The sequence below is a fragment of the Sphaeramia orbicularis genome, chromosome 20, assembly GCF_902148855.1.
Source record: "Sphaeramia orbicularis chromosome 20, fSphaOr1.1, whole genome shotgun sequence".
In the NCBI taxonomy this organism is placed as follows: Eukaryota; Metazoa; Chordata; class Actinopteri; order Kurtiformes; family Apogonidae; genus Sphaeramia; species Sphaeramia orbicularis.
This window is the reverse complement of record NC_043976.1, coordinates 1,192,210-1,205,306: the sequence shown is the minus strand read 5'-3', so window position 1 is coordinate 1,205,306 and position 13,097 is coordinate 1,192,210. Positions and strand designations below refer to the sequence as shown.

Here is a 13,097-nt window from a genome sequence, read left to right as displayed (position 1 = left end):
GGTCCAGTGTGTGTTGGTCCAGTTTGTGTTGGTCCAGTATGTGTTGGTCCAGTTGTGTTGGTCCAGTGTGTGTTGGTCCAGTGTGTGTTGGTCCAGTTTGTGTTGGTCCAGTTTATGTTGTGTTCACTGACCAGGCAGTCGGTGGCCTTGGGTCCAGTGCATCCGGCTGCACAGTGTTCGTTACAGCAGTCGATGGGTTTGGGACCTCGACACCTTCGACTGCACTGATCTGCACACTGGAGTTTAGTAACTGCAACACAACAGGGTTTTACAGCATTAAGCTCCCATTTCAGGCAGCTCATTACACAGGACTAGATTACATTAAAGTATTGATTATAGATTTCTACATGTCGTTAGCTTCACAGAAGAACTCTGACACAAATGGACAAAAGTCTGTGGACACGTCAGATCCAGGTGTTTGTGTTCAAACAAAACTATAAGGACTAATGTCAGAATACAGTTTTATATTATGGGATACATATCAGTGCATTGATATCTATCCCATAATATGAAACTCTATTCTGACATTAGTCCTTACAGTTTTGTACTCCAGACCCCTGTTAGAACACAAACACCTGGACCTGACGTGTCCACATACTTTTGTCCATTTGTGTCAGAGTTCTTCTGTGAAGCTAACGTACGTAGCTCTTACATTTTTGGCAGTGATCTGGTCCTGAAGCCCAACAGGAGCCGTTAACACACCCACGATCACAGCTTTCACCTGGAAACACAAAGAATATGCACTTTACTCCGACGTTAAAGGTTCCCATCCAGCCACGACCAAACATATTCACACAACATGAGCCTGGAACCAAAGCGTGGCTCTGTAAAGTCAGGTTTCAGTTCCTGAACCAGCGTTTCCTCATGAACTGTGTGAGCTCCGAGGGTCCGCGCAGACCGCCATCACCTGCACTTTTAATCCTGCGGTGGAGGGGAGTGTTTTTTCTTCAGTGGTCTAAGGGTATTCTCTTCCACTAATACATACTTTCTTAAATTCACCTTTTTACAGTACTTGAAAATAACACAAAACCCAAAATATTCAGGACAACCTCAGCTGTTTCAAATGTGTGTCCAAGTTCACTGAAAGAGACGAGATAATTCAGTCCAAATGATGAGAGTCTGGAGTCAGATGTGTAAAATGCTGGACTCTTTTATGAAAACAAACCTTCACTCATGTGGATGAAGTGTTTTGGTGTTAAACCAGGTTTAACAAAGTCTGAGTTTCACAAAAGCAGTGGAATACATGAATATAATCATAGATACTTGTAGAAAACATGTCTGAGTGTCTTCATATTTGCTCATTTCCTTAATAATTTTATTATTTTTCCTCATTTTCTACATTAATTTGCTCAATGTCTTGAATATTTTATTTGTTTCTGTTTTTCAGTGATTGTTTATTCCCAAACTTTTGGTTCATTTTCTAGAAGATTTCAATGTTTTCTTGGTTATTTTGTTCACGTTTGTTCATTTTCTGGATTATTTTGTTCATTTTTTTTAGTTATTTTACAATAATGTGTTCATTTTTGAGTCTCAGCTTGACAAAGTAGTGGAACACATGAATATAATAACAGTTCAGAGTAATAACAGTAATAAAAGGTAAATATTGTCTGTTATTCTATTTTCACAAATGTCTCTAATGTGACATAAATGAGGCTTAATAATGACCCCTGGAGTAGCAAGAGTTAAGCCTGAAAAACTAACAGAAAAAACCCAAATAAAACCACACATTTCATCTAAATAAAAGTCCAATCAAATGCACATGTGCGTTTGTAAATGAACTGACTCGTACATTGGCGTGGATAGTTCTCCAGTTTGACGACGACGCTGGGAACAGTGGTTTTGTCCAGGATGTCCCACCACTGGATGGTCTCGATGTTGCACAGCAAAGGATTGTGGGTCACCTTTACCCCCCCTTTCAGAATCTCTGCAAACACAGAACACATGATGAATGGACGTTTGTGTCATCTCTGTTTATGTCAGTCATCATTTCATGAACCTGTGTGAACATGTCCTCAATCTGACACACACGTTTCTCATCACAGTCCAGAGACAAAGCTCAAAAATAAAGGAAGTGAATGAACCCCAAACGTAGACTCTGCTTCAGCACAGAGTCCACTCCAGGCTCATTTATAGCAGCAGGAACACAAACTGACACACAAACTGTTCTGTGGACTGTTAATGACATGTACGTCAGCGGCCAAGGCTCGTATGGGTGCGGTCTATTTCCTGGTGCCAGGATGATCTAGTGTTGACAGAGTTCTGTTAAAGTGTGTCAACTCCACCCTGATGGACGGCAGCCAGCGGAGGAGGAAACCCCAGCACTAATGGACGGACTGGGAAGTCAGTGGAGCAGAAAGAATGAGCTGGAACCACAAGCATGGATCCACCTGGTACAGAATGAGCTGGAACCAGAGCATGGATCCACCTGGTACAGAATGAGCTGGAACCACAAGCATGGATCCACCTGGTACAGAATGAGCTGGAACCACAAGCATGGATCCACCTGGTACAGAATGAGCTGGAACCAGAGCATGGATCCACCTGGTACAGAATGAGCTGGAACCAGAGCATGGATCCACCTGGTACAGAATGAGCTGGAACCAGAGCATGGATCCACCTGGTACAGAATGAGCTGGAACCACAAGCATGGATCCACCTGGTACAGAATGAGCTGGAACCACAAGCATGGATCCACCTGGTACAGAATGAGCTGGAACCACAAGCATGGATCCACCTGGTACAGAATGAGCTGGAACCAGAGCATGGATCCACCTGGTACAGAATGAGCTGGAACCACAAGCATGGATCCACCTGGTAGAGAATGAGCTGGAACCAGAGCATGGATCCACCTGGTACAGAATGAGCTGGAACCACAAGCATGGATCCACCTGGTACAGAATGAGCTGGAACCAGAGCATGGATCCACCTGGTACAGAATGAGCTGGAACCAGAGCATGGATCCACCTGGTACAGAATGAGCTGGAACCACAAGCATGGATCCACCTGGTACAGAATGAGCTGGAACCACAAGCAGGGATCCACCTGGGACAGAATGAGCTGGAACCACAAGCATGGATCCACCTGGTACAGAATGAGCTGGAACCAGAGCATGGATCCACCTGGTACAGAATGAGCTGGAACCAGAGCATGGATCCACCTGGTACAGAATGAGCTGGAACCAGAGCATGGATCCACCTGGTACAGAATGAGCTGGAACCACAAGCATGGATCCACCTGGTACAGAATGAGCTGGAACCACAAGCATGGATCCACCTGGTACAGAATGAGCTGGAACCACAAGCATGGATCCACCTGGTACAGAAGAGCTGGAACCACAAGCATGGATCCACCTGGTACAGAATGAGCTGGAACCACAAGCATGGATCCACCTGGTACAGAATGAGCTGGAACCACAAGCATGGATCCACCTGGTACAGAATGAGCTGGAACCAGAGCATGGATCCACCTGGTACAGAATGATCTGGAACCAGAGCATGGATCCACCTGGTACAGAATGAGCTGGAACCACAAGCATGGATCCACCTGGTACAGAATGAGCTGGAACCACAAGCATGGATCCACCTGGTACAGAATGAGCTGGAACCACAAGCATGGATCCACCTGGTACAGAATGAGCTGGAACCAGAGCATGGATCCACCTGGTACAGAATGAGCTGGAACCACAAGCATGGATCCACCTGGTACAGAATGAGCTGGAACCAGAGCATGGATCCACCTGGTACAGAATGAGCTGGAACCAGAGCATGGATCCACCTGGTACAGAATGAGCTGGAACCACAAGCATGGATCCACCTGGTACAGAATGAGCTGGAACCACAAGCATGGATCCACCTGGTACAGAATGAGCTGGAACCAGAGCATGGATCCACCTGGTACAGAATGAGCTGGAACCAGAGCATGGATCCACCTGGTACAGAATGAGCTGGAACCAGAGCATGGATCCACCTGGTACAGAATGAGCTGGAACCAGAGCATGGATCCACCTGGTACAGAATGAGCTGGAAACACAAGCATGGATCCACCTGGTACAGAATGAGCTGGAACCAGAGCATGGATCCACCTGGTACAGAATGAGCTGGAACCAGAGCATGGATCCACCCGGTACAGAATGAGCTGGAAACACAAGCATGGATCCACCTGGTACAGAATAAGCTGGAACCAGAGCATGGATCCACCTGGTACAGAATGAGCTGGAAACACAAGCATGGATCCACCTGGTACAGAATGAGCTGGAACCAGAGCATGGATCCACCTGGTACAGAATGAGCTGGAACCAGAGCATGGATCCACCTGGTACAGAATGAGCTGGAACCAGAGCATGGATCCACCTGGTACAGAATGAGCTGGAACCACAAGCATGGATCCACCTGGTACAGAATGAGCTGGAACCAGAGCATGGATCCACCTGGTACAGAATGAGCTGGAACCACAAGCATGGATCCACCTGGTACAGAATGAGCTGGAACCAGAGCATGGATCCACCTGGTACAGAATGAGCTGGAAACACAAGCATGGATCCACCTGGTACAGAATGAGCTGGAACCAGAGCATGGATCCACCTGGTACAGAATGAGCTGGAACCAGAGCATGGATCCACCTGGTACAGAATGAGCTGGAACCAGAGCATGGATCCACCTGGTACAGAATGAGCTGGAACCACAAGCATGGATCCACCTGGTACAGAATGAGCTGGAACCAGAGCATGGATCCACCTGGTACAGAATGAGCTGGAACCACAAGCATGGATCCACCTGGTACAGAATGAGCTGGAACCAGAGCATGGATCCACCTGGTACAGAATGAGCTGGAAACACAAGCATGGATCCACCTGGTACAGAATGAGCTGGAACCAGAGCATGGATCCACCTGGTCCAGACATGAGCTGGAACCACAAGCATGGATCCACCTGGTACAGAATGAGCTGGAACCAGAGCATGGATCCACCTGGTACAGAATGAGGTGGAACCAGAGCATGGATCCACCTGGTACAGAATGAGCTGGAAACACAAGCATGGATCCACCTGGTACAGAATGAGCTGGAACCAGAGCATGGATCCACCTGGTACAGAATGAGGTGGAACCAGAGCATGGATCCACCTGGTACAGAATGAGCTGGAACCACAATCATGGATCCACCTGGTACAGAATGAGCTGGAACCAGAGCATGGATCCACCTGGTACAGAATGAGCTGGAACCACAAGCATGGATCCACCTGGTACAGAATGAGCTGGAACCAGAGCATGGATCCACCTGGTACAGAATGAGCTGGAACCAGAGCATGGATCCACCTGGTACAGAATGAGCTGGAACCAGAGCATGGATCCACCTGGTAAAGAACACCTGGAGGGAATGGAAACGAACCCTAACACAAAAACAGGGACTGATGAATTAACTGTGACTTTAACTGATCAGGTCATTTCATTTGTCAATTCATCGATTGATATACCTATATATTATATTTATATCCATATCTATACTTATATCTATAATTACATCCATAATCTATATTTATATCTATATTTACATCCATATCAGTGGTCTTTCAGACAGGGGACACTCATTGTCGCTAACATCAAAAAATTGTCCAGTTATTTAAACATAAATTTGTCCCTCCGTTCCTTTTTCAGAAAATGCTCAGTGTCCTTATCGTACACAGTAGGCGTCTTTTCCAGGACTGGACCAGTGTCCTCTGAGTGTCCAGCAGAGCTGGGCTGCTCAGACGGCCTTAGGGCTGTAGGACTGGAGCCGGTTAAACTACAGAAGCTCCTTTAACTCTGACCTAACCAAAGGTATGACTGATTTAACTATCTACAAATGATATTCAACTCAAACAAGAACTGATTCAGTTATGGAACTGAAACAAGAAACATTGAAATTCTGTTAAATTGAACCCAGTTAGTCCAGTGGTTGTGTTTTCTTTCAGGTCAGTAAATGAACAGTTCATTTGGTTTCTGTGATTTCCCAGCAGAATGTGTGACGGTATTAAACTGAACTGTGTCAGTGAAGGAGCAGATCTGAAAACAGCTGTCAATCAAATGGGATTCAGCCTTTGGACCAGTCCTCCAATCAGAATGTGGAATCTCAGCGTCCAGCCTGGCCGAGCTCCGCCCACAGCTCCGCTCGCCCCTGGAGACACTAAGCGTCTGAGGGCGGGACAGCATGGTGTCATTTATCCAATGATCGTCCAGTTCAGAGTCAGTTTAAACCCAGTTCCACTCAGTCCCATTGAAGTGCATGGACGCTGAGGTCTACGGACAAATGCACTGAGCAGAGATGGAATGAACAAACACAGACACGGGAATGGAGGAGAGGGAACAACATCCAGTCCACTGATCTGGGCTCAAACTGATTCTGAACCAACTGGTCTGAGAGATGAACGTTGTTCCAACACATTTGGACGTCAATGAATGAAAACAACTGAACAGATTTGAGCATTTAATTTTCATAATCTTTAGGGGAAGCTGAGCTTCCCTGCAGTCTGGACACAAAACACCTGTGGTCCACATCTATATTACACCTATATCTATATGTATATCTATAATTACATCCATATCTATATTACATCTGTATTACATGTATATCTGTATGTATATCTAGTCAGACAGATGATGTTGTTCGTTTGCTAATGTTAGCTTCTGTTACCTCAAAAGATATTGGTAGCCACTGTTAGCTCGCTACATGATGTTAGCTGCTGTTATTGACTTGCAAATTTTTCGAGGGACACAAGCAGGGATGACTTTTGCTGTTTTGATGGTGCCTAAAACTGATTTTGATTTGAATGTAGACGAGGAATATATAAGCATTTAGCTTCTACCTAAACCTATTCAGTCTCTAAAATGATTCACAGTCATTTGACTAAAAATTAGCCTCATGCTTGTATTTTCAGTTTTATGGATGACGACTGAATAAACATAAACCTGATTAAACCTAAAGTTAGTTCTGTATGCCACTTGATAATGTTAGCTACTGTTACCTCACTAAATGATGTTAGCTGCTACTAGCTTTGCTAAATGACGCTACTGTTACCTCACTACATGATGGTTAGCTGCTATTAATTCGCTAATGTAACCTGTTGTTACCTCATGTTAGCTACTGTAGTTTTCTAGTCATTTTTACCTGCTGTTAGCTCACCAATATGTGATATTAGCATACTGGGTGATGTTAGCAACTGCTTACTCACTCATATTGGCTTGTCTTAGCTCACTTAATTTAGCTGTTGTTAGCTCACTAATGTTGTTGTTATTTCATTTACATTAGCTGTGTTAGCTCACTAATGTTGTTGTTATTTCACTAATATTAGCTCTTGTTAGCTCACTAATGTTGTTATGTCACTAATCTTAGCTCTTGTTAGCTCAATAATGTTGTTGTTATTTCACTAATATTAGCTGTTGTTAGCTCACTAATGTTGTTATTTCACTAATATTAGCTCTTGTTAGCTTGATAATGTTGTTGTTATTTCACTAATATTAGCTCTTGTTAGCTCAGTAATGTTGTTATTTCACTGTTGTTGTTATTTCACTAATATCAGCTGTTAGCTTGATAATGTGTAGTTATTTCACTAATATTAGCTGTTAGCTCACTAATGTTGTTGTATTTGACTAATATTAGCTGTTGATAGCTCACTAATGATAGTTGTTGTTAGCTGCTAATATGGTGTGTTGGTAGCTTGCTAGGTAATGCTAGTACCTTTAAGTTTACTAACATTATCTGCTGTTAGCTTACAACATAGTATTATCTATGTTTATTCAAAGTCTTATGAAACTATGCTATGCTACCGATGCTACTAGCTAACTGTATTTTCTTTGAATCCACAAACTGCTGTAAATGACCGGCTGGTATTTTCACACACATGTCGGACCAGTCCAGTTTGTGGTTCTGGTTCTGGTTTTGTGTTCGTGTTGGGTCACAGAGTTAGCGTTAGTGACACGTCAACACACTGAGGGTGGTGTTGGATGTGGAAAAGACGTGAAACCTTAGACTTTAAAAAACAGACGAGAAACCACAGACTCTGAGAAAACGGCAAAACTGTGAGTCCACTCCTGTTCACTGTGTGTGTGTGTGTGTGTTAGGGTGTTTGTGTGTGTGTGTGTGTATGTTTGTGTAGTTTGTGTGTAGTTGTGTACCTGTCAGGTTGCTGAGCTGCAGGCTCCTCAGTCCGCTGCTGTAGTCCAGGCTGGCTGAGCTGCTGTTGCGGTGGTAGTTGGACATCACCAGCAGAGCGTACTGGCCTTCGTAGAGGGCGTGGCCTCGGATCAGCCTCAGGTTGACCAATGGGACGGTCGCTGCATCATTCATGGCGATCAGGACGTAACCGCCCACTTCTTGAATGGACTGAGGGAGGACACACAAATTAGAATAAAATAAAATCATCTCTGTCACTGTGTGTTCAGTGCAACAATACGCCAGAAAATAAGAATAAAGCAAATATAAAATTACAAAAACTGAAAAAAAAATAGAAGACCAGTGTTCAGAACTCACAGCTCCTCCTTCACCCTGAACGCTGTGCATGTGTGGATCCACTGTTTCTGTGTAAATTCCACAGTTTCCAGGTTGTTCCATACAGCAGAAACAGTTGAATCTGGTCCCAGTCATGTGTCTGTCCAATTAGATTCAATTCACATCAATATTAATTGAGTTCTAATTTTAAATGTGTGGGAAATGGGATTTTCAGTGTTCAGTGTAAATGTCCACAGAGTCCACATTCCACAGTGGATGTGGACAATTTAGTTCCACATACAAGAGACTGTTCTAAGCTACAGGTGGATCCAACTGGAGGAGAATCGGAGTTGTTTGGAATTTTGGATGAATTTTGGAAAATGTTTCAATGATGACAGATGGAAAACTGTAGATGTTGTGACCTTGCTGTGACCTTGAACTTTGTCCTACTGGGACCAAAATGGACTGGGTTGGTCCCAGGGCCTAGGCCTATCTGTGGGGAAGATCTGGGAAAGATGGGTGGAAGAGTTTTACACTAAAGATGAGAACAAACAAACAAACACACAAACAAACAAACAAACACACACAAACAAACAAACACACAAACAAACACACAAACAAACAACACACAAACAAACACACAAACAAACAAACACACAAAGCAAACTGATCCCAGTACCTCCTGGCAGAGGTAAAGATAAAATATGAAATTTTCCAACAGTAAAATAAGAGTAGAAGTCCAGTGGAGGAGAACTTCAGACCAGACCTCCTGTTAGCAGCTGTACCAGGTGTGGTCTGAGCTCCAGTCTGTGTCAGGATCTGTGCCTGTGTGACTGTCAGCTCCTCCCTTTTGGTCATGGACCTGTGTCTGTATGACCCTCAGTTTCTCCTTCTCCTGATTACATTCATCTGACTCACCTGCTGGCGCTGCATGGCTGCAGCCAATTACCTTCAGCCTATTTAAGGCTTTGGTTTGCAGCCATGCGGCGCTGGTCCACTCTCCTCTTTCCATTCCATAACCCGGACATTCACTCATCTTATCCAAGGACTCTGACTCAGGTTTTGTATGTTTTTTTTTTTTTTTATGGACTCTGTTTTTTGCTTTAGTTCGTGTTAGGTTTTTTTCATTGTCTAGTTGTCATACTTTGTTAAATAAACCTTTTTTTTTTTCCCTTCAGTTCCGTGCATTTGAGTCCTCTCTTTCCCCAGTTGTGACAGAATGGAGCAGCCACACCTGGACTCAGCCGGTACTGAAGGGACCCGTTTTTTTTCGTATCTCCGTGTTTTAGTTTTCATTCCTGGTTTCGTTCGTCTTTCCTTAGTTCTCTCTGTCCCGTCGCTCCGCGCCTCCCTGCCCCATATCCTGCTTTTCTGACACTTTCCCTTGGTCCTCAGCTCCGGCGGTTCGGTCTCCTCCGTGCCGGTTGGTTCTGGAGGTCCCGGAGCCGTCGGGTGCACACCCCGGTTTGTTCTCCCGGTGTATCTGTCCCCTGTCTGTTTCCTGCCTTGTTTTACCGGCGTTCCCATGTCATGTGGGGCCCCGGTCCATGTTGAGTCCGGGCTCTCCTCCCGTGTTGTTTTCCGGTGCGTTCTGTCTCTCCTCTGTTTCCTGCCTCGTGTTTCCGGTGTCCTGTTCCTTGTGGGGACCTGGTTCTTCTCTTGTGTCTTTTCCTTCGTGTGTCTAATGGTTTCAGTGAGTTTATTAGTTCTGATCTGTCTATCCATGTTAGTTTGTCTGTTCTGCCGGTTTTATTCGTTCCTCCCTGTTTCTCTCTGTCTCTGTGTGTATTTCTGTGTGTATTTCTGTGTGTGTATTTCTGTGTGTATTTCTCTGTGTGTATTTCTGTGTGTATTTGTCTTTCTGTGTATTTTTCAGTCTGTTTCTTAGTCTATGTGTGAATTTCCTAGTTTCTGTGTGTGTGTATTTCTCAGTGGGTGCGTTTTTTTTTTTTTTTTTTTTTTTGTCAGTGTGTGTTACTGCAGTCCATGTGTGTTATGTGGTCCCCGTGTTTTTTTCAGTCTGTCTTCAGTCTCTTTATTCTGTCTGCAGTTTGTCTGCAGTTTCATCAGTTTCTCCTTAGTTCAGTTCTTTCCCTGTTTGTCCTTTAGCTCTGTTTCTTTGCAGTTCATGTTCTTCAGTTCCATTTTATCGTTGTCTTCAGTCTGTAGGTTGTCCCTCTGCCTGTCTGTGTCTCTGTGTCTGTCTGTCCGTGTCTCTCTGCTTGGCCCAGTTCCCTTTTCCTTAGTACTACCTGGAGGCTAGTACACCGTCTGGTAGTTTCCCCTCCTTGAAGTCCGGTTCCATCCGGCAGCGTTCCTGTTTCCCGTCTCGGCCTCGCTCTTTGTGTCTGCCCGTCTCGGTCTCCCTCTCCGTTCCCCTGTCTGTCCAGTCTCAGAGTCCGTAGTCCTGTCAGTCCAGTCTCAGAGTCCGTAGTCCTGTCTGTCCAGTCTCAGTCAGCCAGTCATGGGTCAGCCATAGTCCAATTCCAGTCGATGTCTGTAGTCCAGTCAGTGTTCGGTCTGTCTTGTCTCAGTTAGAGTCACTAGTCCAGCCATATTCAGTTCCAGTCAATGTCCTAAGTCCAGCTGGAGTCCTGTCTGCCACAGCCCTGGAGGTCCACGAACCAGGGGATTTTTCTGTCCTGTTCCGGAGGGGCTACATCATCCTGGTCTGGAGGTTTTCCACGTCCTGGTCCGGAGGTCTGTCCTGAGGTGCTTCAGCCGTCTTCCCGGAGGTTCTTCATGCCGCTTCAGCCTGTTCGCCCGGAGGCTTTTCACACCGTTTCACCGGGGGGTGTGTCAGCCTGTTCGGCCTGAGGTTCTTCAGCCAGTCTGCCCGGAGGCTCTTCACGCCGTCCCACTGGGAGGTGCTTCAGCCGGTCTCCCCTGTGGTTCTTCATGCCCCTTTTCACCAGGATCCCCTCCACAATCCAGGATGCCCTGGTCTCCATGGGGGCTTTTTTCGTATCTTTGGGGACGTCAGGATGCCGTCCCTTGAGGGGGGGGTCCTGTCAGGATCTGTGCCTATGTGATTTTCAGCTCCTCCCTTTTGGTCATGGACCTGTGTCTGTATGACCCTCAGTTTCTCCTTCTCCTGATTACGTTCATCTGACTCACCTGCTGGCGCTGCATGGCTGCAGCCAATTACCTTCAGCCTATTTAAGGCTTTGGTTTGCAGCCATGCGGCGCTGGTCCATTCTCCTCTTTCCATTCCATAACCCGGACATTCACTCATCTTATCCAAGGACTCTGACTCAGGTTTTGTATGTTTTTTTTTATTTTTTTTTATGGACTCTGTTTTTTGCTTTAGTTCGTGTTAGGTTTTTTTCATTGTCTAGTTGTCATACTTTGTTAAATAAACCTTTTTTTTTCCCTTCAGTACCGAGCATTTGAGTCCCCCCCCCCCCATTGTGACAGTCTGTTCTGTTCGGCTCCATATTAAATAAATATTGGGTTGTTGTTGTGGTTCACGTCTGTTCCTGTTCTGACACATGAACGTCATCAACCTGAACCTAAAAGAACCGCACACACTGAACTGAAAGGGTTTGGTTTTCTGGATTATTTTGTTCCTTTTTTGTTCATTTTTATAATAATTGTGTTCATTTTTTGTTCATTTTATAATGTGTTCATTTTTGAGTCTCAGCTTCACAAAAGTAGTGGAACACATGAATATAAAAACAGGAAAGTGTATAAACCAGATTGGTTTTAACTGTTGTACATTTTCTTGATGATTTTCTGAATTTTTCCTCATTTTCTACATTAATTTGCTCAATGTCTTGAATATTTTATTTGTTTGTTCTTCTGAGTATTTTGTTTATTTCCCAAATGGTTTTGCTCATTTTCTAGACGACTGTTTGTGCATGTGTACAAGTGTGTATGTGTGTCTTATTTCCCATCTCACAGCTGTTGGACTCCTGCTGCTGACCTCTGACCTACAGATGTCCCATGTCCAAATGTCCCTGAACACAACACACGCCCTGCGCTCACATCTGCAGCAGCGGTGAAGGAAACCCACACGAACCCGCTCACACTGTCCATCCTTTAAGCCCTTGATCGGCAAGTGACTATTTTTGGTAATTTCTACATACATTGCAAGGCAAGTGACATCAACAGTTCCAGTGAGGACAGAGAGTCCACAATCTGAGGTCCAATGTGGTCTCCAGGGTCTGTCAGGTCCAATGTGGTCTCCAGGGTCTGTCAGGTCCAATGTGGTCTCCAGGGTCTGTCAGGTCCAATGTGGTCTCCAGGGTCTGTCAGGTCCAATGTGGTCTCCAGGGTCTGTGAGGTCCAATGTGGTCTCCAGGGTCTGTCAGGTCCAATGTGGTCTCCAGGGTCTGTCAGGTCCAATGTGGTCTCCAGGGTCTGTCAGGTCCAATGTGGTCTCCAGGGTCTGTGAGGTCCAATGTGGGCTCCAGGGTCTGTCAGGTCCACCTCTAATGGAACTAATGTAGAGAATGATGTTCAAATGGGTCATGTGGATGTGGTCCCGGGTCTGGACCAGCACACATGGGGGTCTAATGCACTGGTTCTCAGTCTTTTTCTGTGCCCCCCCTTGGAGGACCATAAACCTCCAGTCCCCCTTAAACCCCATCACCATCATAACAGCGGTGCAGTCACAACTTCTACTGAAAGAAACAGA

General features: G+C 45.2%; 1 protein-coding gene across 1 annotated transcript in view; it reads right to left on the bottom strand.

Annotated features, from left to right (window-relative positions):
• Positions 1-13,097, bottom strand: part of LOC115411676 (melanoma receptor tyrosine-protein kinase-like) — a 118,812-nt gene that overhangs the window by 17,703 nt on the left and 88,012 nt on the right. Inside the window, exons 6-9 of the mRNA XM_030123887.1 lie at positions 8,146-8,353; positions 1,790-1,924; positions 653-721; positions 132-250 (exon numbers count right to left, since the gene is read on the bottom strand). Of these exons, the coding sequence (XP_029979747.1) occupies positions 132-250; positions 653-721; positions 1,790-1,924; positions 8,146-8,353 (531 nt within the window). The remainder of the gene's footprint in view (positions 1-131; positions 251-652; positions 722-1,789; positions 1,925-8,145; positions 8,354-13,097) is intronic.